General features: G+C 34.5%; 1 protein-coding gene across 1 annotated transcript in view; it reads right to left on the minus strand.

Moving 5' to 3' along the window:
• LOC113051155 (solute carrier family 12 member 5-like) overlaps positions 1 to 25,820 on the minus strand; it is a 40,921-nt gene extending 15,101 nt beyond the window's left edge. The window contains 6 exon segments of the mRNA XM_026214748.1: positions 3,570 to 3,700; positions 4,153 to 4,207; positions 9,964 to 10,110; positions 24,189 to 24,320; positions 25,691 to 25,714; positions 25,716 to 25,820. Of these exon segments, the coding sequence (XP_026070533.1) occupies positions 3,570 to 3,700; positions 4,153 to 4,207; positions 9,964 to 10,110; positions 24,189 to 24,320; positions 25,691 to 25,714; positions 25,716 to 25,820 (594 nt within the window).
• Positions 25,821 to 26,738: the final 918 nt, after the last annotated feature.

The following is a 26,738-nucleotide window of genomic DNA, read 5'->3' on the forward strand; positions in this document are numbered from 1 at the left end:
AATATAATATAATATAATATAATATAATATAATATAATGCAAAATTTGTTGTATAGATCGTAATGAAATTGAAAGACTGACATTTGTGTAGGTGTTCAGCTACAGCCAATTGTTTAAAAAAATATATATATATATTTAGATTTACAATGTTCTAGTATTGAATTGCTGTAGAAATGTAGAAAATTTAGCAGAAATTTTTTGATGCATAAATTATGTCTTACTCATTCTTGTGTCTCCCCATGAAAGGACAATTTTGACTGTTCACACTGCACTTTTCCATACAATGAAAGCACAGTGTGTTCAGAAGCACCGAGAATAACTGAATAAATGAAGCGTCATAAAATTAGTCTATACAACTTGCCCTCCAGCATAGCTGTCAAATCTCATTCATGCTTCTGCAAATGAAACCTGGTGCAGCACAGTACATGCAGTACCTGGAAAGATCATGATTTTGCTTTGTAAAAAAAAATATAAAAAAACTTTATAACGTTTTTGTAAACTTTTTGCAAGTAAATATGTTTTTACCCAAAGTATTGAAATACATTAATATTTATCAATATATTTTTGTTATTAATTATTTTATTATATTTCTTCAGATTTTTTCTAAATAATATTAAATTAAATGAGTTAAAGTGATAGTTGTCATAATTTGAAATTGTGTGATAGTCACCCTCGTGTTGTTCTGAACCTGTATGTATTTTGAAGAATGTTTGGTAACCAAGCAGTTTTGATTACCATTGACTTCCATTGTGAAAAACACAAACAAACAATGAAAGTCAATGGGAAACGAAACTGACTATACCTTTAAAAGGAACACATTTCTGCTTTGGTCTAGATGAAACTGTACTTTAACTTGAATATCTATTTTTCTCACACATCTATTGAATGGCTTCAGAAGACATTTTAAAGGTGGGGGTGAAATGCTATTTCATGCATACTGAGTTTTTTACACTGTTAAAGAGTTGGATTCCCATGCAAAACATGGACAAAGTTTCAAAAATTAAGTTGTACGTTTGAAGGAGTATTTCTGTAACAAAAATACTCCTTCGGTTTGGGAAAGTTTTTTTCGAGTATGGCTCTGTGTGACGTTAGATGGAGCGGAATTTCCTTATATGGGTCCTGAGGCACTTCTGCCGGAAGAGCGCGCGCTCCCGTATAGCAGAGCACTGAGAGCACAACAGACTTCACTGATCAGAGCGAGAGCGTCGCCAAATGTCACAAAAGAAGTGTGTTTTTGGTTGGCAGGGCAAGACAACCCTGCACAGATTACCAAAAGAGAAACAGCATTAAGGGACCAGTGGATGGAGTTTATTTTTACAGAGCATCAACGGAGTTGTGCAAGTGTTTGTGTTTGTTCCCTGCATTTCGAAGATGCTTGTTTTACAAACAAGGCCCAGTTTGACGCCGGATTTGCGTATCGTTTATTTCTTAAGGATGATGCAATCCCAACGAAAAAGGGTCATGATCGTGTGTTGGAACAGCAGGCGGTGAGTAAAACTGCTTCAAATATCTCTGCCTCCTTGTTAGTGCGTCCGCCTCCCATCGGAGACCCGGGTTCGAGCCCCGCTCGGAGCGAGTCGTTGCTGCTGCTGCTCTCGTTCAGTTTCAGCCTCTGGATCTGATTCTGGATCATAAATAAACGGCTGAATCTGACTGTTAGCCATAGTTTATTTTGGATAATGTTTTTTTCCACAAGGCAATGTCAGAGCCGTTAAATATGTTTTTCAATGGCTCTGGGTAATGTCACAGCTTCCAAACGCTCTCAACGCAAAAGCCTACTCGCGTTCGTGATTCTTTAGCTCCGCCCACACGTCACGCCTCCAGCCGGTCGTGTTTTTCTGGGAAAAATCGGTACAGACTACCTTTCTCTTATAAATATTATAAAACTAAAGACTTTTTGGAGTTATGAAGGATGCAGTACTACTCTATAGGTACTCAAGATTAACAGGATATTGAGTGAAAACGAGCATTTCACCCCCCCTTTAATATAAAGCATACGTATGGACAAGTTTTATGATGCTTTTTGTGATCTTGTCAGCACACTGGTAACTGTATTATTTTGTGTAACTTGGACATTCAGCTAAATTTCTCCTTCTGTTCTCCATAAATACATATTTGGAATGAAACAAGGCTGAACTGAAACAATTTTATCAAAAGACTTTTATTCTTTACATCAGCCAAAAAAAAAAAAAAAAAAAAAAGCATGCACACAACATCACTGGCAGCAAAGAACCTGTTCTTAACTGAAAAATCATCTGTGTCTAGATGCATTTTTACAAAAGTTTATTTAATTTCTTGTTCATCAGACTTTAATTGTATCTCTCTCTCTCTTTTTCTACTTTCCTCTCCTCCTCTAACAGTGAGTAATTAAGTAATTATGCAGACTTTGTATTTAATTGCACCACTGATGAGCACTAGCGTGTCCTCGGAGCCTCGCTTGTCTCGTGTTTTAACACATGTGTTCTGGGCTGCTCATGTATTTTCTTTCGTATTGCTGGTCAGGGGCTCGAGTCTGACTTATGCGTAAATTCTTTCTTCCAGGGGAACATAGGCTTAGCTCCTTTTGTCAGCGCAAAATCTTCCCCAGACTTTGAGATCGGTGGGTACGCAGCATGCTGATTTAAGCGAGAGTTTTATCCAGCCAACAGTTCAGAAGGACACTAAGACGTCTATTTAAAGTGAGCTGGAGCTCAGCAGATATTATAAAAATGAACAGGTCACCATAGCGACTAGCTGATGTGTGTGTGTGTGTGTGTGTGTGTGTGTGTGTGTGTGTGTGTATTTCATCAATTCAGCAACACTTATTTGCTTCCTACATGCAGCTCAAGGAGTCTGTAAAGAATCCTGAGGGAACACCACTGGTTGATAAAACAAATAATACTATTTCAACATTTATAAAAATCTAAATAAAATGTTATTTAATATATAATTTTTATTTGGTTTATATAACTTAAAATTGCTAAATATATTGTTTGTACATCCATAAGCAACCCTGTATTTTTTATGGTAAAAATGGTTGAATTTGATGAAAACATGTTTGGGTCATCCGAAAATGACCTGAAAAAAAATATAATAATAAAAAAAATATATATATATATATATATGTCATCAATTTTTAGGCCCAAATTAAACATACATTTTTATTTAAGAAATGTTTTTTTTTTCTAAAGTGGAATAATCATATCATATATCATATATCATATATCATATCATATCATATCATATATAATATATAATATATCATATATCATATATCATATATCATATATCATATCATATCTCATATAATATAATATCATATCATATCATATCATATCATATCATATCATATCATATCATATCATATCATATCATATCATATCACCTTAGATTGGTGAAACTGACAATATGCACCAAAAAGTTTATGGCATTAAATTTAAATTAGGTCTGGCCTCTCATAAGAAGCTATTGTGTTACTTGAAAAAAGTAATCTCTGATAACATAACTCACCTTACCCCCAACAATATTTAGCGATTGTAAAAAAACAAAAACTTCACACTCTCATGAAACACACAGGTTGTGGATCTCACCAGCAGGATCTCGATGCAGCCCAGGATGTACATGGCTCCAGCATAGGTGGTGCCCAAGTAGAAGCAGATGCCTACAGCTCCCCCGAACTCAGGGCCCAGAGAACGAGAGATCATGTAATAGGAGCCTCCAGCTGTTGACGCAAACAGAAAACCCTTTTAGGAAGCTTTAATTTGAGGAAGTTATGGTCTGCTGGGATATTAACGAAAGCACTCTGATTTTGACAGCTCAGAAAGATAGCACAATACAACCCACAATTACAACTTCCTGTTTCTTGGAAAATATTAAGCATGCTTATAAAGAGTCTTTTAACGCTATAGAGATAATAGCAGCTTATTGCGGATGAACAACGGACGGGGAACAGAACCCGGCAATTTCACCTCACCTCTGCTCTCCTCCAATCAGGAGATGAGATCGAGGCTTTCATTAGTACAAGACACGCTCAGCCAATTATGAATACATAAATACAGCTTTGAGGATATTGCTGTCTGCTCATTGCTAGGAGTTGTTGTTGCTACGGTGACCGCTTCCTGTTTCCAAGACGACCCTCATGCACATGTTAAGCTCCAGCAGGGGCTTGCTTACCTGGCACGACGCCGTTTGTTGCAATGGCACTCATGGAGATGGCAGTGAGCATCGTCTAAAAGAAATCACACCGAAGGAGAGAAAAGATGAGCTGATTAGTTGAATAAGAACATTTTAAATTCAATAGAAAGAATTACGCTAGGATGATATCAGTATGACAATAGCACCAAACTACCAACAACAAACAGAGCATCATGGTTTCTGAGATTGTGTACAAAATGATGTCAAGAAAATGTTTTGTCCTGAAAATAAAAACAAAAATTCTGATTCATTCAAAAACGATTCCTATGAATCTTTCAAACAGTTTGAATCACTCTGATGAATCCTTTACTGAGTGAACTACTCTGATTCAGTGAATCAATGTCTGATTTACTTACTGAACTGTAGGTTTCATTACTTTGGCATCAGATGGATGGATGGATGATAGATAGAAATGATTCTCATTAACAGGTTCTTTTAAATGAATCATTCAAAAAGACAGAAGATAAAAGTTTGAATCAGCCTGATGAATCCTTCACTGAATCAACAAACTACTCTAATTGATTCAATGAATCAACATATGATTCACTTGGATGGATAGATGGATGGACAATTGATAGATATAGATAGAGAGAGAGAGAGAGAGAGAGAGACAGAGAGAGAGAGAGAGAGAGAGAGAGAGAGAGAGAGAGAGAGAGAGAGAAAGTGAGAGAGAGATAGTTAGATCTGGAATCAAAGCGGGAGACTGTGAAAGCAGGAAGGTGTTTAGTGTTGATCTATAGTTGTGTCAGATCGCCTTGATTAAAGCAATTTAGTAGAACTGAAAGTACCAGATTTATTCTGATCTTGTTTGAAACCTCTTCTGTCTCCTTAAAGGATGAGATGTCTCCTTATAGCGCTGCACTGAGCCAAAGCAATTGTAAAACGTCCTGGAGATTAAAGCCATCTTTAAAACAGCACCGAGCTATCTCCAGAAATGCAAATGCATCTATTTTGGAGGAAAGGGAATGAGCTGATGCTGTCAGACTGATGCTTCTTTAGAAGGTGACATGAAACATACAGACAGAAACAAATGAGTGTTTCAATCAATAGAGCAAGAGAGAAAGAAAGATTCTACTTAGTTTTCAGACGAACATTAATTTTGTGTTTCTCATTATTTGTCTATAAACACCCTTTAATTCTGTTAGAATCATTATAACGTACAAGATGTCTTGGGGCTGATTGCCTTGAAAATGTGTGAACACTATACGTCACTGTCAGGGAGATGTGACAGACACTTACACATAAATACAAAACTGTGCAAAGCCAAAGCAAAATCATTTCTGATCCACTGCATGAATTATTACATATCAACTTTAAATGGAGAGCAAATAAAGACGTCTCCTCCTTCTCAGACGTTTCTGCTGAGAAAAACACCAAGGTTATCTCAGGAGAAACTTCTGGGACAAAGTTGATGCTTAAATGAAACATAAAGGAGCCCAGATAGACAGATTGAAGTCTATGAACAACCTTGAGAGAATTCAAGTGTGTTATTTGACTTGAATCAGTGAATGATCAGTAGTTTTCTCTCTGAGATTGGTTTTAATAAGACACTAATTGATGCTAAGTGTTTTTTCTTGACTATAACTGAGACTCATGTGAGATCTGGTCCATTTACACCCCCCCCCCCACACACACACACACACACACAGTGTCCACTGGCAATTCAGAAACGCTCTTCATATCATCACATAACTCCATATGCTAATCACATGCTGGCTGAAGCCTCTGATTGGACGATGAAGGGCACCGGCTGTTTGAACTAGTTTCCCCAGCCAATCACACCATCTGCCTTCAGCAGCGTGAGCCAATAATATGAGACAGATACTATGACAATCAACTGAAAGGTTTAGAAAACAATCCTGAATGAACAAATGGCCCATTTTCTGACAGATTACATATTGCGTAGTTGACATTTACATGAGGGATTCATAACACAGAGTTATCATTTTACAAACAAACTTCTGTTTAAATCACTTAATTCAGCTAAATGCAATAATTTACACAAGAATGTTGTACAATCAGCCTACAATGTAGATTTTTTTTTTAATAAACGAGGCCAATAACCTTTAAAAAGAAATAATATTTAACAAAAATTCAAACAAAAATATTTTAATTTCATCATCAAGAAAACGTTTGTAACATTATAAATGTATTTACTGTCATTTTTGATCAATTTAATGCATTCTTGCTGAATAAAATCATTTGCATGGTACTGTAGCTACACACAAAAACTCAAATTATTTATTTGTCAACTAGTATCTTAATTCAAGGTATGAGTCTCCTCACTGTTACTCAGCAACTGAGTGCCGACGATATTTGGCCCCTAGAGAGGAGGAATTTACATAATCAAATGACACATCAGAAATTGAATTTAATAGAGCTGAGCTCAGGAAACACAAGTAGGAATGGAGGGAAAAGTGCATTTTCCTATTGCACAAAGATCTGGAACCTCACATGGTTGTATAATCAACATTTCTCTCGATTTGGCTGCCATTGTTGATTGAGATTGTGCAATGCATTCTGGGTCTGCCTTAGAATTCGGCCAGCTCTCGTTAGGTTTTTGAACGGAGCCACTGTTTCAGTGTTAAGTGTTAATTTGATTTAATCTACATCACTGAATACACAACAGTCAATTCATATTCATGTATTAATGCATTCCCATGAATAATTTAATCATTTCACAACTGTCACGATCCATAACCAAGGCACTGTCTGTCATCCGCCTGTCAATATTTCTGTGCCTCGTGATTATTTATAAAGTGGATCAATGCTGTTGTTTGTCCTTTAATGAATCATTTCTGCCTTTCTGACAGCTTCAGTCTGTTTTAAAGACACGAGCGTCTGCATCTCGGTGATGGATGAAAGAATCAGCATTCTCTCCTCCTCTCCATCTGTTGCCATGGGAGAACGAACACAATAAGAAGCAAGCGACGGGCGCCTGGCAACGAGCTGGTAGTTTCAGATGACATTGATAGCGTCTTGCTACTTCTAATTATGATGCATATATGCTCTCATTCTGAAAGCACAGGCGGATGTTGAGGTGTTGCTCATGCCACCCTTGACCACTGTCAGTTCTGCTTGGGTTTTAAATACTTTAAGAAATTTCTGTTGCATTTTATGATTTTCAGCACCTTATATCATGTATGTTATGAATCTCACTAAACCTGATAAGAGCAGAGCAACCCAGTATCAAAAGTGATTGACTCAAATTATTGAAATATTTTGTTTATTGAAATAAAGCTGATATAAAGCAAACAAAATAATAGACTGAAAATGTAAACAAAATTTGAACTCATTTAAATCGAAAGAGCAATAAAAGTTTAAAATTTAAACAATTTAAAATATTAATTAAAAAGAAACCAATTACTATATTATGTTTTGCATAAAAAACTAAGTCCTTTTTGATATTTTGAATGGTAACATTTTCATGAAAACTAAGCCAGTTTTCATGCTAGTGTCTGTCTGTTTAATTTATGCTTATAAAAGTATTGTTTTATGAGCCCTAAGAATCATGTGAAAAACAAAAAAGAATACAAAAGTAAAACATCTGGACACATTAAACTATAAAAACCGGTTTGTCATTAATACTTACAAAAGAAGATGTTGGTAATCAAACAGTTGATGGTAGCCACAGGTTTGGGGAGTAAATGATGACAGATTTAAAAATTTTAGGTGAACTATCCCTTTAAATGTCATGAAAATAATGCAATGCTATGCAATGTAAAAAAAAAACATATATTGAAAAAATCTTTTTAGCTACTTTCATATTTTCATACTGAGGCAATGAAACCCTTTAAAAATATCACTAGAGCAATAAGAGACACAGGAAAAGAAAGATGGCCTACTATGACAGCTGGGTGACATCCTACAGGCTGTTCTGCGCATCGGCTAAAACTATCAAACCTATCAAAACCGTTTATGACATTTTCAAATGATTATATTTTTAGTGAGCACATTATAATTCCTGAAGATAAATACAGTTTCCAACAGCTTATCAACTGCTGTCAGCTTATTACACATAATCAGAATACAATATGCATGTCAACACACACTGTGTATTCAGATAAAACAGCATGCTGACCTAAATACCTGCAGCAGGACGATTGATAGAGGACTCGTTTGAAGATTCTTACAAACACAGTCTTTGGCTTCACTGGATGTTAAATGATGATCTGGAGTGGTATGGATTACTTGTGGATTATTGTAATGTTTTTATCAGCTGTTTGGACTCTCATTATGACGGCACCCATACACTGTAGAGAATCCATTGGTGAGCAAGTGTTAAATTTTCCCTAATTGGTTCCAATGAAAAAACACACTCTTCTATATCTTGGATGCCCTGAGGGTGAGTAATTTTTATTTTGGGGTGGAGTATTCCTTTAAGATCTGCATGTGATTTAACCTCAGTGTGGATGTGTGTATACTGGCTATTTTAATGCATCGCACACTATGAGAGTAGTATTGTAGTATGCTATTCCAAACTCAACAAGAGCATGTGTATGTGAGAAAGAGTGAAGAAAGAGCAAATAGTGAGATGACTGAGCTCATGATAAAAATAGCACTTCCATGGGCGCTGGAGAATCTAGGTTGTAGCATGCTGAAGTGCATGTTTGCTTGGTGACACATACATGTTCAGCAGGAGGCCTGCACACAGATGAAATACATGCATGTTAATCAGCGGGTCTTTGAGAATGTGATGGCATGAAAATGTGGGAGATTAGCTTGCATCAGCTGTGTGCATGTGGCAGAGTGATATCTTAATTGTTCAATGTATATTTTGCAATGATTTAGGCTGAAAATATTCAAGTTGAAAATAATCTGTCAATTTATAAGGTGAATCTCACTAAATCTGTTAAGAACAATGCAACCCAGAATCAAAAGCAGTATTGTTATTACTGACTAAAATTAAAAAAAATTGTTAATTGACATGAAGCTGAAATAAAATAAAATATAAATATTAAATTACAATCTAAAAAAAAATAAACAAAAACTTAAACAAACAAAAATTTCAAAGTAAGTTGAACTAGACACTGAAATGAAACTAAAAAGGTAAACTAAACCAAACTAACTAAAGCCGAGTTCTTTCTCATTATTTGAATTAGTGGGAGCATATACAGGCTAAACAAGAGCGGTGCAAGAATTGACCCTTGTGGGACTCCGCATGTCATGGACGTCCACTTAGACTTATGCTCTCCTAGACTCACATAATAGCCTCTCCCTTCTAAAATTAAAACATTTTGTTAATTGACATGAAGCCGAAATAAAATATAAATATTAGATTACAAACTAAAAAAAAAAAAAAAAAAAAAAAAAACTTAAACAAAAATTTTAAAATAAGTTGAAGTTGAATTACTAGACACTGAAATTAAACTAAAAAGTACTAAACTAAACTAACTAAAGCTGAAAAAAAATAACTATTTAGAAACATGTATGTTTTTTAAACAAAAACTAATAAAAATCACAGACTGGCAAATAAAAGTACCAATAATTAAAACAAAATTTAAATAAAAACAGAAAATATAAAAATAAAAGCTAATAAAAAAAACAGTAATAAAAATGACAAACTGGTACATAACAAAATTATTAAAACTTAAATAAAATTAAAATGAAAACAATAATAAAATACAATAAAAATATGAATAAAAACAACTAATTACTGTATTAATAATGTTTTGCATAACAAAAATGAAACGTCATTTAGAGACCATTTAGATGTTTCAAAGTGTGCCTTTTTCATTAAAGTTAAGTCTAATTTCATCTCAAATTTCTATTGCATGGTGTGTGACTGACCGTGGAGCAGCACATGAGCACGATGATGAAGGACTCGATGACGCCGCCGATGCCCACCATCCAAGTCATCCTGAGAAACAGAATCACGCCCAGGATGTTCTGAAGGCAGGGCAGGTAGACACCCATCAGTGTTCCCATCCGCGGAGCCTGGCAACACACACACACACACACACACAGCACAACGTCAATATCTGATTAGATCTGTTATGTAGATCAGGTTCATGTTTTCATTTCATTGTTCAGCAAACATAACACATGCTCTGATCTCTCGGCTGTAAAAGCAATAATGCAACTATTGATGTTCTGATAAAAAAATGAAAGACATGTCCATTGAAAACCTGGAAATATCATGGAATATTAAACTTGATCTCCAGTCCAAACCGGGATAATATTAATGCGTAACAGAAATGTACACCCTTATGAAACAAAAATATATTGCAGTATATTGGAAAATATAATGTAATATATTAGGCATATATTCTTATATATATTTATTTTTTCCAATATATTGCAATATATTGAAAGTGGCAATCATTTGTATATTTTGCAATATATTATATAATATATGTATCATCAATATATTATTAAATGTATTCAAATATATAAAATATTAGTGAATAAAAAGGGAAAATAATATATTACAATATATCGCAATATATTTTAAGAAATATATTGGTAAATATATTTTCCTTTCGTTAGGGCATGGTCTGAATATATCTTATGTTATGCTCCATTCAAAAAGATTTAATAGGCTAGAAACGTCTCTTTTTAAATGTAGTATCAATACAATTATTATTGTATTGATACTATTGATATTACAATTATAAAAATGGCAAGTCATTGGTCAAGATGTCTGGGAACACTTTAAGTCTCCTGTGCTCCAGACATGAATGCGATTGTAAGCTGTTACTTTACTAAGTCATTATATGCACTTGGACAATAATAAAAAAGTGGACCAAAGTCTAAAAAACTGAATGTTACAGAGATTTTTCACCTGAGATCAAGAACACCCTAACAACTGCTTGGAACACCATTCAGAATACACTAGCAAACACACATAACACTTTATCACCAATACAAAACACTAGCATCATGGCTGTGAGTTCTGCATGAGCAAACACCACTCACATTTACTTCAGAAGAAATAAATATCCAGTTACTTTTATAATATATATCATGACATCGCAGTAAGTCACATACGGTGCACTAAAGCAGTTTAAACCCTGTGATCAACATGACTGTAAATCAATATAAACACATGACCCTTATTTCAATTAACATTCACTGTCATTGTGTTTGCTGTGTGTAGCGCTCATTTCAAGGGCTTTCAAAGATCAGTAGGAGCCAATGTGATATTCAGAGAGAAAGTGTGTGTATGTGTGTGTGTGGATGGTCAGTAATTACTAACACACAGTGAGTAAAGGTCTGCCAGCTGGATGAATGGTAAGTGAGTGTGTGTCTGTGTGCACGTCCATCAACACGGCATCCAAAAACACTCAAATATGTCCCGTCCCCGTTCAAGGACATCGTCGATAAAATGCAATTATGCAGCGACCAAAAAAGGTCAGACAGGCAAAGTCGGTTCAGCAAGCTGGACAGATCCACAGCGGATGACAGCACTATAAGGTACAGGACGACCACACACACACAAACACACACACACACAATCTCAAGGGCTTGTGAAAGCACTTTTCAATTCACACAGTTGATTAAATGTGATTTAATGGGCATCTGAGTGAATCCCTCGTGACTCTGTGGAGTTCAGACCTGAAGACATGCACTGAATAACTGAGCAGCGTTCACAAACTCACTTTACTGTAAACACAGTAAGAACGGTGTGCAAACAGACTTTGAGATTTTCTGAAGGAAATATTGAGTGTTACTGTGCCAGGCTGTTGATACGTGGTTGCTAAGGTGTTCTCTTTTGGGTGGGTGATATGTGCTTTTTGGTCCCTAAATGACTCAGATCCCTTCTTCTGTGTGGCATTTTCTGAAGTAGTTTTATAGTCAAGCTGATAAAACTCATAATTCTGAAAGCAAAACTGCATAAAAAGTGCATGCATTATTAAAAAAATAACACTATTCTTAACAGTAGCCAGAATAAAATCAAATGAAAAAATCTGTAGGAAGAAGTCCATGGAAACATTTAGTTAAAGAAGATAAATAAACAATAAAAATAAGATTAATAAACTAATTAAATACCTAGATAAATTAATTTAACAAAACATAAATAAATAGCTAAATCAATAAATGATTTTAAATAAATTATAAATATACATTTGATTAAAATAAATAAATAAAAACAAATATTGATTAAAAGATTACAAATAATTAAATAAAATTTTATTTAAATAAATAATAAAATGCATTTAAAATGAACAAATTGATAAAAATGAATAAATACATTTTTAAATAATAAATAAAATACATTTACATAATAACACATTATTGTGAGTAAAAAAAAATGTAATGTAATATAAATATTTTCACATATTTATAATTTTCACTTTTTTACAGTATTAAGTATTTTACACGTGAAAATATATAGCTGCCTTTAAAATTTTAGGATGTTCATATTTGGGGTTTGATGGCATCTAAAAGATAAAAAAAATGATATTGTTATTGTATTTGTAAAATGATAACAAAAATCAATAAACAGAATTATTTATAATCATAGAAAACACACACACACACACACAAAATTATTGCGACAAATACTATAGATATAATATAGATTAGCTTATTGTACTTCTTTTTGAACATGTCAATCTTTGAAGTACCATGTAAATATCACTGTACATGGTACAAATATATGGACATCCAACTGAGCACACATGCGTTTATATCTGATGTCTTACAGCGGCTTTGAATATGTCTCATCCAATCAGAATCTACAGCCAGAACTATATGTTTTATAAATTAGAGTTAATTACAGTTATTGTTTTAGGCTTTTATATTTGGGAGACATGCTGAAAGGAGCAAAGACAATGAGAACCGCAGAGAGAAAAGATGCTTCCCTCCGGCATATTTTTAACCTTCATAACAGACTGAGAATAGAGCCCTTCAGATGGGAAACACACACACACACACTCTCTCTCTCTCTCTCTCACACACACACACATATACCAGAACAAGTCATCCGTATGCTCAAAGCGACAGCAGTTGGCAAACTGGGAAACAAGACTTTTAATTTAATTAACCTGAAATAAATAAGAAGGCCTGAATAATGCATGCCATTAAATTCAATATCAGCCATGCAAATTCGCAATTCTGAGTGGGATAATTTGATTTCTCAAGCAAGGATTAATTTCCGTATTAATGTAATCTAATATAATGTGGCTTTATGCATCATGTCAAAACAGGTCCCAAATGAAGTGAACCTCACACATCTAAAATCATACATGCAAGAATTAAAAATCACGCTTTTTATGAAATATGTATATATATGCCTGTCACGATAACAATTTTTTATTGTGTGATATGTTGACAGAGAAATATTTGCAATAAGCGATATTATTGTGTTTTTAAAGACTATTTTATGCCACTGAATATATAATCATAAAGTAACAGCATAATAATGCAAGAAGGCCAACACACTTCCCAATGACAAAAAAACTTTCATTTTTAAGAATATTTAGATCATGGAAATTAAGTATATCAAAATATTAGATACCTTAAATAAACTTGATTAAATAGTTAATAAACATTTTCTAACAAAAAGTGCAACGTAACAAGAAGAAAAAAACAAAGATTTTTCTTTTTTGTGATGTTTAATATATTTTTATTAAGTTTTACTTTTTAGATTTACTTATTTTTGTACTTCAACTTAAACTAAATGACTAATGTTGCCTTGGATTTTATGTATTATTTTTATATGTTATTATATTTCAGTTTAAGTCATGAAAATGTATGTATTTTTAATGGATTTAGTTTTAGTTAATGCTAATAAATATGACCAGTAGTTTTCTTCTTAAAGGAGTCCCTCATTTCCTCTACAGGTCCAGCTCCTCCAAACCCACGAGTAGCACTCGTCCTGAAAGCCACAGTGAATCCAGGCAGAGGAAAGCAGATTTTATTTGTCATTTTGACATTCTTCTCTTCATGCAAATGTGTGCCACCTCTTGCCTGATGTCTGATGAATATTAATCAGATTTACTGTCTGTGCCCTGCAGTGTTTGCCTGAGCTTGCATCTCAATAATGTCCTTCTTTCTCACAATCGTCTTTCCAGCTTTTGACTTGATGACAGTGAAATAACTATTTCTGCATATTTATTCATTCCATGACAACATTTGCATAAAACTGGACACCAAGAGCCAAAGCTACACTGCCAGAACCAGAACTCAAGCGAATTTAAACCAAACTTTCAAAATCAAATTTTTTATCACACACAACTATACAAAGTATACAATTTACAACCCAATGCATAACAAAATTAAAAAAATACACACACACACACACACACACACACACACCAGTGATGCGCGGGTCAGGGTATAAACAACCCGCACCCAACCAACGTTTCAACTGACCCGCCTGCAACTCGGACCTCAAACAAGGAAAAATAAAATATTGTACCTGACCCGCTTCCTCCTGACCCGCATTTTTTTAAAGTAGTAAATGCATTAATTTAATGACTTAAATAGGCTCTAGCCTACAGGATAATAAGCACTATGATCGCACACATAAAGCTTGCCACAAAGAACCGGTTTAAGTAATGATTATGAATGTGTCTAAATTAGCAAGGAGAATTTAATTGTTTAGTAATAAACTGGTGTTTTCTGTGTCGCTGCTAAGATGAAGCTGTCGAAGTGGACTCATCATGAACGCCAGAGAGAGATGCACATTTCATATGGATTACATCATCAGAGAGTAGACTATTTATTTTGGTTTGAATATTTTAATTTAAAAGTAGACATTTCAAGCTCTCTGTAGCCTAATATGTTGCCTATATTTATTTTTAAACCCACCGACTAAAAGATTAAGACACTACCTGACTCAAAATACCTAAAGTTTCTCTCTTAGCTATTTCAGAATCTGGAAAAAATACTGGGGCAAACTTACTGCAGTCGGTAGAGCGATATGAATGTGTTAAAAATAAAATTGTCAGCCTGTGGGTCATTTGGTTTATTGGAAAACGATTGCACTGATTTGCATGTTTCTTGATGATGTGCTTTTATTCTGTGGTACTCACATGCACCATGTCCCGCAGAAAAACTTATTTTGCATACAATGCAAAAAGCTCTTTCTGCTTCGCCAACTACAGGTCTTAAACAAGAGTATGTTGCAGTCCATTCGCAGATTCGTGCCAGTTATTCAGCCAATAAAGTGTAGGCTTATGTATTTAAAAATTGTGTCTAGTACTATATAAATGACAAAGTTTTAATTGCCATCTTTATTTCAAACGACCCGACCGACCGCAACCCGAATATCATAAAAAATATTTTTGGATGACTCATAACCGCGGGTAACCGCAGGCACCCGCTCATTTTGGATCAACCCATGCATCACTGACACACACACACACACACACACACACACACACACACACACACACATTAGATATAGGCCTATACACTCTATAAAAAGAATGTAACAGCATGCTAATATTTTTTATTAGTAGTATTTATTAATAGTTATTATTATGTTCATACTAATTCAAACATATTACACGTAATGGTGTTTATTAAGTTTAGCATCACTATACTATTGCTTGCGGAAGATATTGAAAGCGGAATATAAAACAGGCAAAAAAAAAAAAAAAAAAAAAAAGAACAGAAACAAAAAGGCACAATATCATAGATTTCAGGTTAGGTACTTGGATCTTAGCAACCTTCCAACTAGCAACCATTCAGAATACCTTAGCAACCACATATCAGTGCTCTGGCAACTCACCCAGTGCATCCTAGAATCATGGTGGCAGGTTTTGTATTATAAAACGACTATTCAAATTATTTCATATGACATGTATTAGAGTACTTTCTTTAGCTAAATGACAAATTAAATGAAAAACAATGATGTGCAGAATGGTCAAGGAATCATTGAGCAAATGTGTGTCAAGCAAAGATTACGCTTCACTTCTCAAATAACAGTACAGCTGTGCTTTCTGAAAACCTGTTCCACTCCATTCCCTGCCTGAGCATCCATGAACAACAGCAAAACACAACAAAGAGACAAAACCTCCTCTCTCATCCACTTTCGGTGCATCACTCTATTTCTGAGATGTTGCAGTTCATGAGGCGAGGAGTGAGGGAGACGATCCAATCAGCAATTAGGAATAAAAACATGCTGTTGACACAGAAATGCTGGCTGAGCTGGAGTTTGGGGTCGAGATTCAATATCAGACATATAAGTAACAAAACAAGATACAGGCACAGAACAGTCTTCCAGACGCTCTTAAACTTCTTGTGAAATTACTGTATATTATTATCAGCAGAGCAGCTGGTAAAACAATCACAGCAGTACTGAAAATTACATTATCATATGACATTATATAATAATTAATTATTTGGATAATATTAAAACATACAGAAAAAAGAAACAACATTAATAATAATAAAATATATTATCTATGAAATATTTAATAATATTTAACATTTTATTTTTTTTTATTTTTTTATTTAACCTTTATTTAACCAGGAAAGTCCCATTGAGGTTAAAAACCTCTTTTTCAAGGGAGTCCTGGCCAAGAGGCAGCAAAAACACAGTCAATTACATTTATAAAAGTTATACAATACAAATAATTAAAAACATTTGCAATTTAAACAGGTCATTTCAGGTTCTCTCAATCTGGACTTAAAAGCATTTAAGGAAATGAGTTCAGATAATTTCAAGTCTTTTTGCAAAAAGTTCCATGCAGAAGGAGCTGAGTAGACAAAAGCCCTTTTTCCCAGTTCTGTACGGGCAAATGGAACAAAGAGCAGCAAGTGATCATTTGATCGCAATGAATAAGAATCAACACTTCTCCATGTGATTAAACTACAGATGTAGGATGGCAAAAGACCAAGCATGGCCTTATAGATAAAAGTATGCCAGTGCCCTGATCTCCTGTTGGACAACGATGGCCATCCCACTCTGGAATATAATTCACAATGATGGGTCAAGTTTTTACAATTCGTAATAAATCTCAGAGACGCATGATAAACAGTGTCAATCTTATACAGACATTGTGCTGAAGCGGTCCTATACACCAGGTCTCCATAATCTAAGACAGATAAAAATGTTGCAGTGACTAGCTGCTTTTTTGCTTTAAAAGAAAAACAAAATTTATTTCGAAAGAAAAAGGACAGTTTAAGTTTGAGTTTCTTCACAAGGTTGTCTATATGAGGCTTAAAAGTGAGAGCATCATCAAGCCAGATACCAAGGTACTTATAAGAATGAACCACCTCTATGACACTTCCAGTCAAAGTGAACACAGGAGGAGGAGCTTGAGAAACCTTCTTAGTATTTCTAAACAGCATCAGTTTGGTCTTATCAGCATTGAGAACCAGCTTAAGCTGCATAAGCGTACGTTGAACCACATCAAAAGCTTTCTGCAAAGACTCAACCGCTTTAGCTGGGGATGATCCAAAACAATAAATAATCGTGTCATCAGCATAGAAATGCATATTAGCATCTGACATATTGTGGCCTAGTTCATTTATATACATAATAAACAATAGAGGACCTAATATTGAGCCTTGTGGCACCCCCTTTTGGACCTTCACTAATGCAGAACATAGACCATCACATTTAATGCACTGAGTCCTGTCACTCAGATAATTCATGAACCAGGAAACTACACAATCAGACAATCCCAGACAAAGAAGCCTTTGCTTTAAAACAGCATGGTCCACTGTGTCAAAAGCTTTCGACAGATCAAGAAAAAGTGATGCACAGAATTGCTTTCTATCAAGAGCGACAAGTATGTCATTAATTACTTTTGTAACAGCAGTGATGGTACTGTGCTTTTTCCTGAAGCCTGACTGCAGTTTAGAAAGGAGTTCATTTGAGTATAAAACATATTTCTTTTATCAAAAGTCCATGTTCCTGTAGCAGTGATATTTTAGCATTGTTATGCTATACAGTTTTTTTTATGAATAATATGCATTATTCTATTTGTATTTTTTTTTGTATTGTATATTTTATTGTAAATGTATGTCAAATTTAAAACATTTTGTTAAATTAATTAATTGACATTTTTGCTATTTTTAAATAATGAATAACACAACATATAACATATAACTTAACGTAACATAACATAACATAACAGAACAGAACATAACGTAAGGTAACGTAGTGTAGTATACCGTAGTGTACCTTATCGTAACAGAAAATAACATTACAGAACATAACATAACGTAACGTAAAGTAACGTAACAACATAATAATGTAACATAATGCAATGTAACATAACGCAACGTAACATAACGTAACATAACATAACGTAACGTAATGTAATGTAATGTAACGAAACGTAACATAACATAATGTAACGTACCAACATAACGTAACGTATCAGCAAGATAATATAACGTAATGCAACGTAACGTAACATAACAACAACATAATGTAACATAAAATAATGTAACAACATAATGTAACAAAAACATAATGTAACATAACATAACGTAATGTAACAGCAAGATAATATAACGTAATGCAACGTATCGTAATGTAACATAACACAATGTAACATAACACAATGTAACATAATGTAACAACAACATAATGTAACATAACATAACATAATGTAACATTTTGGGTTTTGCATTATTTTAAGCAGAAAAAACTGTCATATTTTTGTCAACAACTGAATTTCAGAAGATTTCTGCTGGCTTTCTCCTTTGCCAACCTTATTAACCTGTAGGACAAAAATAAATCCTTTATTCTGTCAGATGAATTCCACGTGTGCAATTTCAATGCCCTGCTGGGAATAGACCTCAACATGAACACTGACCCTAATAGAAGTCAATAAAGGAAAGTTGTTTCTCATTAAAAGTTTGAGGTTGTGCTCAGTTGAACTGCAAGAACACATTTACCCAACAGAACTCCAACAGGGACGCCGTGAACCTGAAGACAACATGCCGTACCTACTGCAGTCTGAACAGATCTGCACACTTAAACCTCAGACAACAATGAGAATATAATGAAGCACTCTTCACCTCCTAAAGATCACCAACACAATCCTGTGTCAGCTTCTGGAGGTTTAGACCCGCAAAATACGCATTCAGTCTTTTTGGAACTGATTTAAAAAAAGTTATGACCAGTTTAGCAATACCCTGGCATCCAATAACAACATCATCAGGGTTTGGCTAATTTTAGTATTATTTATATGCCGTTGCTTCATAGTTTATATATATATATATATATAGCTTTCATTTATTTTCATTTCAGTTTTCCAGTTTTCCAATGCAACATTTCTAATTTCTGTTTTTCATCAAATATTTATATTTTCTTTCATTTCAGCTTTATTTAAATAAACAAAACAGATTTTTAATTGTTTTAGTTTTAGTTAACAACAACACTGCTAGCAAACAACCTAAATACCTTAGCAACTGAATAGCAACACCCTATTTTCAGTTTTAGTTTTTCATATAATATTTATCTTTTATTTAATTTTATTTCAACTTTAATTCTTTCAGCTTTATAACAAAACAATATTTGTAATTGTTTTAATTTAAGTTAACAACAACAACAATAACAACGCTGCTTTCAACAACCCTGAATACCTGCATAGCAAGTCTTGTGACCCTGGAGCACAAAACCAGTCTTGAGTCTCTGGGGTATATTTGTAGAAATAGCCAAAAATATTTTTTTTGGGTCAAAATTATAGATTTTTCATTCATGCCAAAAATCATTAAGATATTAAGTAAAGATCATGTTCCATGAATATATTTTGAGGATCTCCTACCATAAATATACGAAAACCTAATTTTTGATTAGTAATATGCATTGCATATTTTAAGGTGACAACTTTAAAGGTGATTTTCTCAATATTTCAATTTTTCTTCACCCTCAGAACCCAGATTTTCAAATAGTTTTACCCTTAGTGGTCCATGATCACATATGCTATTTACATTATCAGCATTTACATGTTAATCAAAGTTATTTCAAAGAACATCATTGTATTTCAATCGCACTTTATTTGCATGAGATATTTCTGGCAGTGTCTGGCAGTGTCAGGGTGTGTCATGTATTCAAAAGTGTCTTGTTGACACCATGTGTGCTGAAAAGAGTTCTCATTATGGATGCTGTGGTGACGTGTCGAGCGAGTGTGAAGCGTCTGAATCAATAGTGATATGCAGCGGTCACATCTTCAGCAGCCGACAGACTCCATCAGACTCGAGCTGGAGCAGGTGCGTCATCAATCCTCATTCGTCCCATGTGTGTCTGTGTGTGTATATGATTTCCCACAGGCTGCTTCCAGCCGGCGAGACTCTCAGGTAAAAGCAGTGAAGTGCAGATGCCCAGCGGCCTCCTGCGACAGCCGTCTGAGGACCCTGACTGTGAGCCTCAGGTGTCTCGTCCCCACTGCGGATATTGACAGCTGCTCTCGCTATAAAAGCGCCGCGGACAGCACCACCTGCCCAGCTGCAGCGACAACATGTGAAACCGGTAGATAATGGATTGCTCTTTAGGAATGACAGAGCAGTTTTCAACAACTGGTGTTTTGAAAGCCTGAAAAGTGTCTGAATTTAAAGAGACAGTCCACATAAAAATGAAAGTCCTGGCATCATTTACTCACTCTCATGTCATTGCAAACCGCTATCACTTGCTTTTTTTCCCCCCTGTGAAAGTAGTTATTTTGAAGAAGTAATGTAACCACAACAGACATAGTAATAAGTGGCTAAATTGTCCCCCCAAAATTTGAAACTCTTTGAAAAGGACTTTGTTGTCACATGTTTAGGTGGTCTGACATGTCAAAATGATTAAAAAGGTAAAAACACCAAACTTTTGAACCGAAGACTGTTTTAAATGCTTATTTTTAGCCCTACTGTGTAAACTGTCTTAAATATGGATAATTAAGAGTTAGATTAAAGAGATTCGAAGTTTAAAAACCTAAAACTCATAAATAATCTGAAACCTTTTTGTTTTAAAGTAAAATTGTTGTAAAAGAAAAAGATGTGTGAGGGACACATTTCAACACCAAGTTTTAAATCTCATGCTTTTTTAAACCAGTATGACTTTCATTTTACTGAGATTTTTCATAAAACACAGAAAAACAGAGCAGAATGGCTAATTCTAGTTGGGATGTTATAATTTTAAACAATTTGCAAATAATATTTTGAAATATGCACACATGCACTTGCACTTAATTTGTTGAAAACAAACCTTTTCTTGTCTCATCACATTCAGTTATATATTACATGAACTGCATAAATTATACCATATTTTAATTTCAAAATGGCCATATTTGAGGAAAAAAGTAGAGTAGTCTGGATATTACTGTTGTTTTACATTTCTATCATAAAACAGTTGTCAAATATTAAATGTAAAACAGTAAACCACGCTTATTTTTGATTTGATTGGTCAACTTTAAAAGGAGCCTCTTCTGCTCTCCAAGGCTGCATTTATTTGATAAAAAAATACAGTAAAAACTGTTATACTGTGAAACATTATTGCAATTTAAAATAATTGTTCTCTATTGTAATACTATACTCCAGTCTTCGGTGTCACATTCTCTACCGAAATCATTCTAATATGCTAATTTGCTGCTCAGGAAAACATTTATGATTATTATCAATGCTGAAAACAGTTTGTGCTGCTACAGATTTCTGTGGAAATTTTGACACATTTTATTTTCAGGATTCTTTGAAGACTAGAACATTCAAAAGAGCAGCACTGATTGAAATAGAATCTTTTGAAACATTATAAATGTCTTTACTGTGACTTTCGATTAATTTAAAGTAGCTATCCTTGCTGAATAAAAATATGAATTTCTTTCTCACTGTGTTCTAGTAATAAACATCAGTACTCAAGGGTGTGTTAATGTCTATATCATTAAAGCAGATGTTATTATTCAGAGAGCTGCTATACACATGTTGACAGTTTCTCACTACAGTAATGACATTCCTTTGCTATGGGGGAAAATGTGTTTAATTGTCATACAAATAATGTTGCAATACAAAAAACCCAGATGGTCCAAAAAACAGGCTTAAATATAATTTTCCTCAAAACATGACTCGGGTATGTTCATACCGTTTATGAACACAGATGCATTTTGCATGCCATCAGGATTGACAAATGAACTGATAACTGATGGCAGGAGAGCAGAGGAGAAAAGCAAGGAGCTTGTAATAATGTCTCCTCTCGCTTTGGCTGCCCAACAGGAGCTGACAGTGTTAATGTGACTTAGTTTTAGACGGGGTGAATTATTAAAAACCACAGTAAAGGCAGGGGAAAGAAAAGGGCAATGACTATCACTGTCAGCCAAACACGTGTACGCCAGCATATTCCAGAACTACTTCAGCTCGTCTTACATTATCCTTCAGGAGAACAATAATTTTATGCATGTAATCAGCCTATATCAATACTGTAAGACTTAAATATCTGCTTCCACCCAATCAACATAAGCGTTTGCAGTAACACAACATTTCTACACCACAACTGAAATGCAAACATTATGAGATTTTACAAAGACTAAAAGAATTGGTCCAATAATCTTTGTTTTGATTTACTACTTTTAAATAAATGTAAAAAAAAAAAAAAAATGCTAATGCAAATATTATTTTTGCCTGTCTGTCAAGAAAAAAAAAAATGCAAGTCAGAAATTCTTTTCTCATTTTTGTGTTCAGTACGCAAATAGTCAAAATACACTTCTCTAGTACACACTACTGTTCAAAAGTTTGAGGTCTGTAAGATATCTCTTAATGTTTTTCAGAAGAAGTCTTTTCCGCTCACCAAGGCTGTATTTATGGGATTCAAATATAGTAAAGTCAGTAATATTGTGAAATATATTTGAAAAATTTAGTTTTTATTTGAAAATATGTAAAAATGTATTTGATTTATGTGATCAAAGTTGTATTTTCAGCATCATTCCTCCAGTCTTCAGTGTCACATGATCTTCAGAAATCATTTTAATATGCAGATTTGCTTCTCAAGAAACATTTCTGATTAACTGTTGAACGCAACTTTGAACAGTAGTGTAGTAAATGTGGCCTTTGTGCCATTTTTGCAATGTAAAGGCATCTCCAGAATGAGAGACAGAGTTCTGGTCATGTGTTTGACTTCGGGTGAATCTTGGTGATGTGATTGGTGATGAACGTGAGTGTGGATACGTGAGAACATTTGCTGCTGGAAATGAGTGAACTGACCCTCTTAAAATGGAAGCTGATTAGAGAGCAAAAGCTTTCGCAAGATGAGCTAATTAAGTCGAAGTCGCAGTGTTAAACAAGAGGAAGATTATCGCTCTCCTCGATCACGTTGAGAGCACGAATCCAATTGCATCTTGGTTCTCTATTTTACTCTCATTTCTCTTCTACTCGCTCTCCCTGTAGGGATGATGTATGACAGGGTCTCACCTTTACCAGGGTTTTGTTCATTTGACAGTTCTAGATAATAATTTATTATTTTACAGAGACAGCAAATTGATAAAGAACTTCATGCACTCAATGACATAATTAAAAAATACAAAATATCCGTAGATATATAGGTTGACTACTAAAATATTATATAAAAAATACTAAAATAATTTTGCACTGCTTCAGTTTTTTTGTGTGTAATTAATGAGGCCTTTAAATTCATACTATTCAATGCAATTGTAAGAATAAGTAATTGAAAGCACTAATTTTATCAACCCATTATCAACCATCGCACCTCAACACAGGTTCACTTCCATTTGCACAACTAGTGCACCAAGACTCGCAGAAGTTGCTTATATGCAGAAGTTTTTTATGCATATTTTTTTAACAGTCCTTTATTATCACACACAAAGTTGGAAACACATTTACACATGAGAGACTTAGAAACAGACAGAAAAAGGCTAGTGCCAAGAGGGAGGTTACGAGCCTGATTGAGGCGACTCTCTAATGAGCACGCTCTCTCATGGATGGCAAAGGGACCAAGGGAGATCAGGTCACAGGTCAAAAGTGCAAGACAGAGCTGAAAGCTGTTATTTACACACTGCTATGTTTATACGCTCTGTCTGGCAGCAGACAATTAATTTACACCTGTAGCTATTGAGAGCTAGATGAAATTGTGTGATATCTGCTGCTCTGAGAGCGTGCTGTAAAGCATTTATGTCTACCTGGACAGGTTTCTTGCGTGAGCCTTCATTGTTTTCCGCCTCCTCGTGTTCTTTGCTGCCCTGGGGCAGGTTTGAGTAGTTGGCAAGACTGCTGAGAAGAGACGATACCATGGGAATTGTGTCCATCTCCTCCTGTAGAGTAAACACACACATACAGAACAAATATTGTAAGCATTAAATAAATCAAGTAGCTTGTAAGGAACATCTAAAATGTCATGTTTACATTTACAGATTACCAACGACTAGCTCAGAGGACAATTTTTGCTTATAATTTTCTCATTAATAGCTCATGAGACCCTCAGTTGTGTTTTTTCATGCTTAGTTTAATATGTCATAATATACTCATCAGAATTGAAGAAAAAATAAAAACAGATCAATTAAGTCACAATAGGAGTTTTAAAAATGGCTGCATATATCAGCTCAGAAAATTTGATCTAGTGAGAATAAATTGCCATAATGATAACAGCAATTATAGTATTTAATTTGTTTAATGCATATTTTATCAAATGAGGTAATTAATCCATGCATACTAAAAACATATGCATAGTGTGCACTTTTGCATACTGCTGAGAAAGAGCAATTAGTATGCTAGCATTCATTGACCATTGAAAATGTTTTGAATTTGCAGTTGCATTAATGCATTTAACTTTTACAAATAAAACCGAATAAATGTTTGAGATCACATAGAGATCTTTATTTGCTAATTTGTGGTGTTAACTGCAACTATTTTGATATCTTCTGAAACTCTAGAGGAGACACATTTAAAATTATTGAGGTCTTAAGCCAAAACCTCAGTTTGTCCAAAGTCCTCTCATTGACAACTAGGGAAAACAAACGTAAAACAAAATATCATTTTAGACAATTCTTGCAGCTCCCTTCAGATGAACATTCCCATTTTCTCCCAGCATTAAGATTTGAGTTTTTAAAATGCATATTATAAATGCATAAAAACTTGATTATTTAGGTAACTGATCAACAGTTTGGCAGTTCACTTAAATCAGAGATGCCTCCAATCTTCTCCCCCCATCAATTATTTCTAATGTATATCTTTGTTTTGTTTATTTTTTTTGTATTGAAGTAAAATTAAATGTAAAAGTTATTATTTTAAAGTGTAAAAAATGTAATAAATACATTTTAACATTTACTTTTGGTCCACAGCCTTCAGTCAAGTTTGATTTTTGGCCCTTTGTATTAAAAATAAGTTTTGTCTTCTCTGACTTAATTACGAGGCATTTTCTAATATTTTTAGATGCAGTACAGCATGTGTTTGACACTTTTGGACTTACATGCTGTTATCATCCACCTGCAGAGGTGTATGGGGTCTGGGGACTTCCTGCCCTTCAAACGCTAATTATCCTTATTAATAACTGTCAGACTCTTTTATTCCTTTAATCAATAGAGTTTTGCGTGCATGTGCTTCACTATCTACTGCAGCTCTAACGAGAACAGAAATGCATCACCGTTGCAGGCTTATCATTCATCGTGCATGCGCTTATGTGTACCTCAAACAGAGCCATGTTCTTGCCGTTCATATTGCTGGTTCTTCTCTGGGTCAGTGCTGTTGATGAATGGACTGCTCTCCTTTGGGTTACCATCTCCTGTTAGCAAAAAACACAAATAAATCATCAGCATGACAGCGATGCCACACACCTCCAGGGGGCTTAGTGAAAAAAAATCTGCTGTGATAATTCTAGCACTTCAGGTTTTGGTTGCACATTTTAGGTCATCCATGCATGCTTTAAACAGATGCATACTGTGCACTGTTGCACATAGCAGAAATGTAATTCACAGTTATGCATCTGGCAGATGCTTTTATCCAAAGCGACCTGTATGGCATTTAAGATATACAGCTCATGCATTCTCTAATCAAACCCATATTGCTAGCATAGTGTCTGAGCTGCTGGAAATGCCATTAGTTTATATAGTCCTTCTAATAAAACAGTGTAGTTGTTAAAACACCAGTAAACTGGGAAGCAATACATGCAGGTCTCACACATGGAGAGTTTAATGACCTGTATCTGTACAGGTGAGATGGCTTTACACTGCCTGTGTGTTCATTCACCTGGGATCTTGGATCAGAGGACAGTTTCTTTTTAGGGCCTGGATCACAGGGTTCGAGAAGTAATTAGGTCTCTGGACTCCCTCAAACCACGGGAGAGGAATTTTAAAGAGGTGCAATGCAACACCAATGCTTTCAAAAGTCTCAAGTCTAAAAGGTCTATGGCCCATTGTACCATGTTCATCTGAAGAATTTTCTGTATTGATTATTCTCATGTAACTTTACCTGAAATTTTACTCGAGCATGTCTTTTGAATTACACATTGCATTGTAGAATTAAAGGAATTTAATGGAACTTATTTTGGAAAAGGTACTGGTAATTTTCTAGCAGGACATTACACTCTGAATTTTTTTTTTAATTGAAGTTTGACATGCTCAATATAAAAATAACATTACTTTTTGTGTATTATTAACAGTGCTCATGAAAGCATAAACGGTCACCAAAAGTGAGTCATTCAAAACTCAAAAGTGTACACTGGATGATTTTAGTAT

The sequence above is a fragment of the Carassius auratus genome, chromosome 31, assembly GCF_003368295.1.
Source record: "Carassius auratus strain Wakin chromosome 31, ASM336829v1, whole genome shotgun sequence".
Taxonomy (NCBI): Eukaryota; Metazoa; Chordata; class Actinopteri; order Cypriniformes; family Cyprinidae; genus Carassius; species Carassius auratus.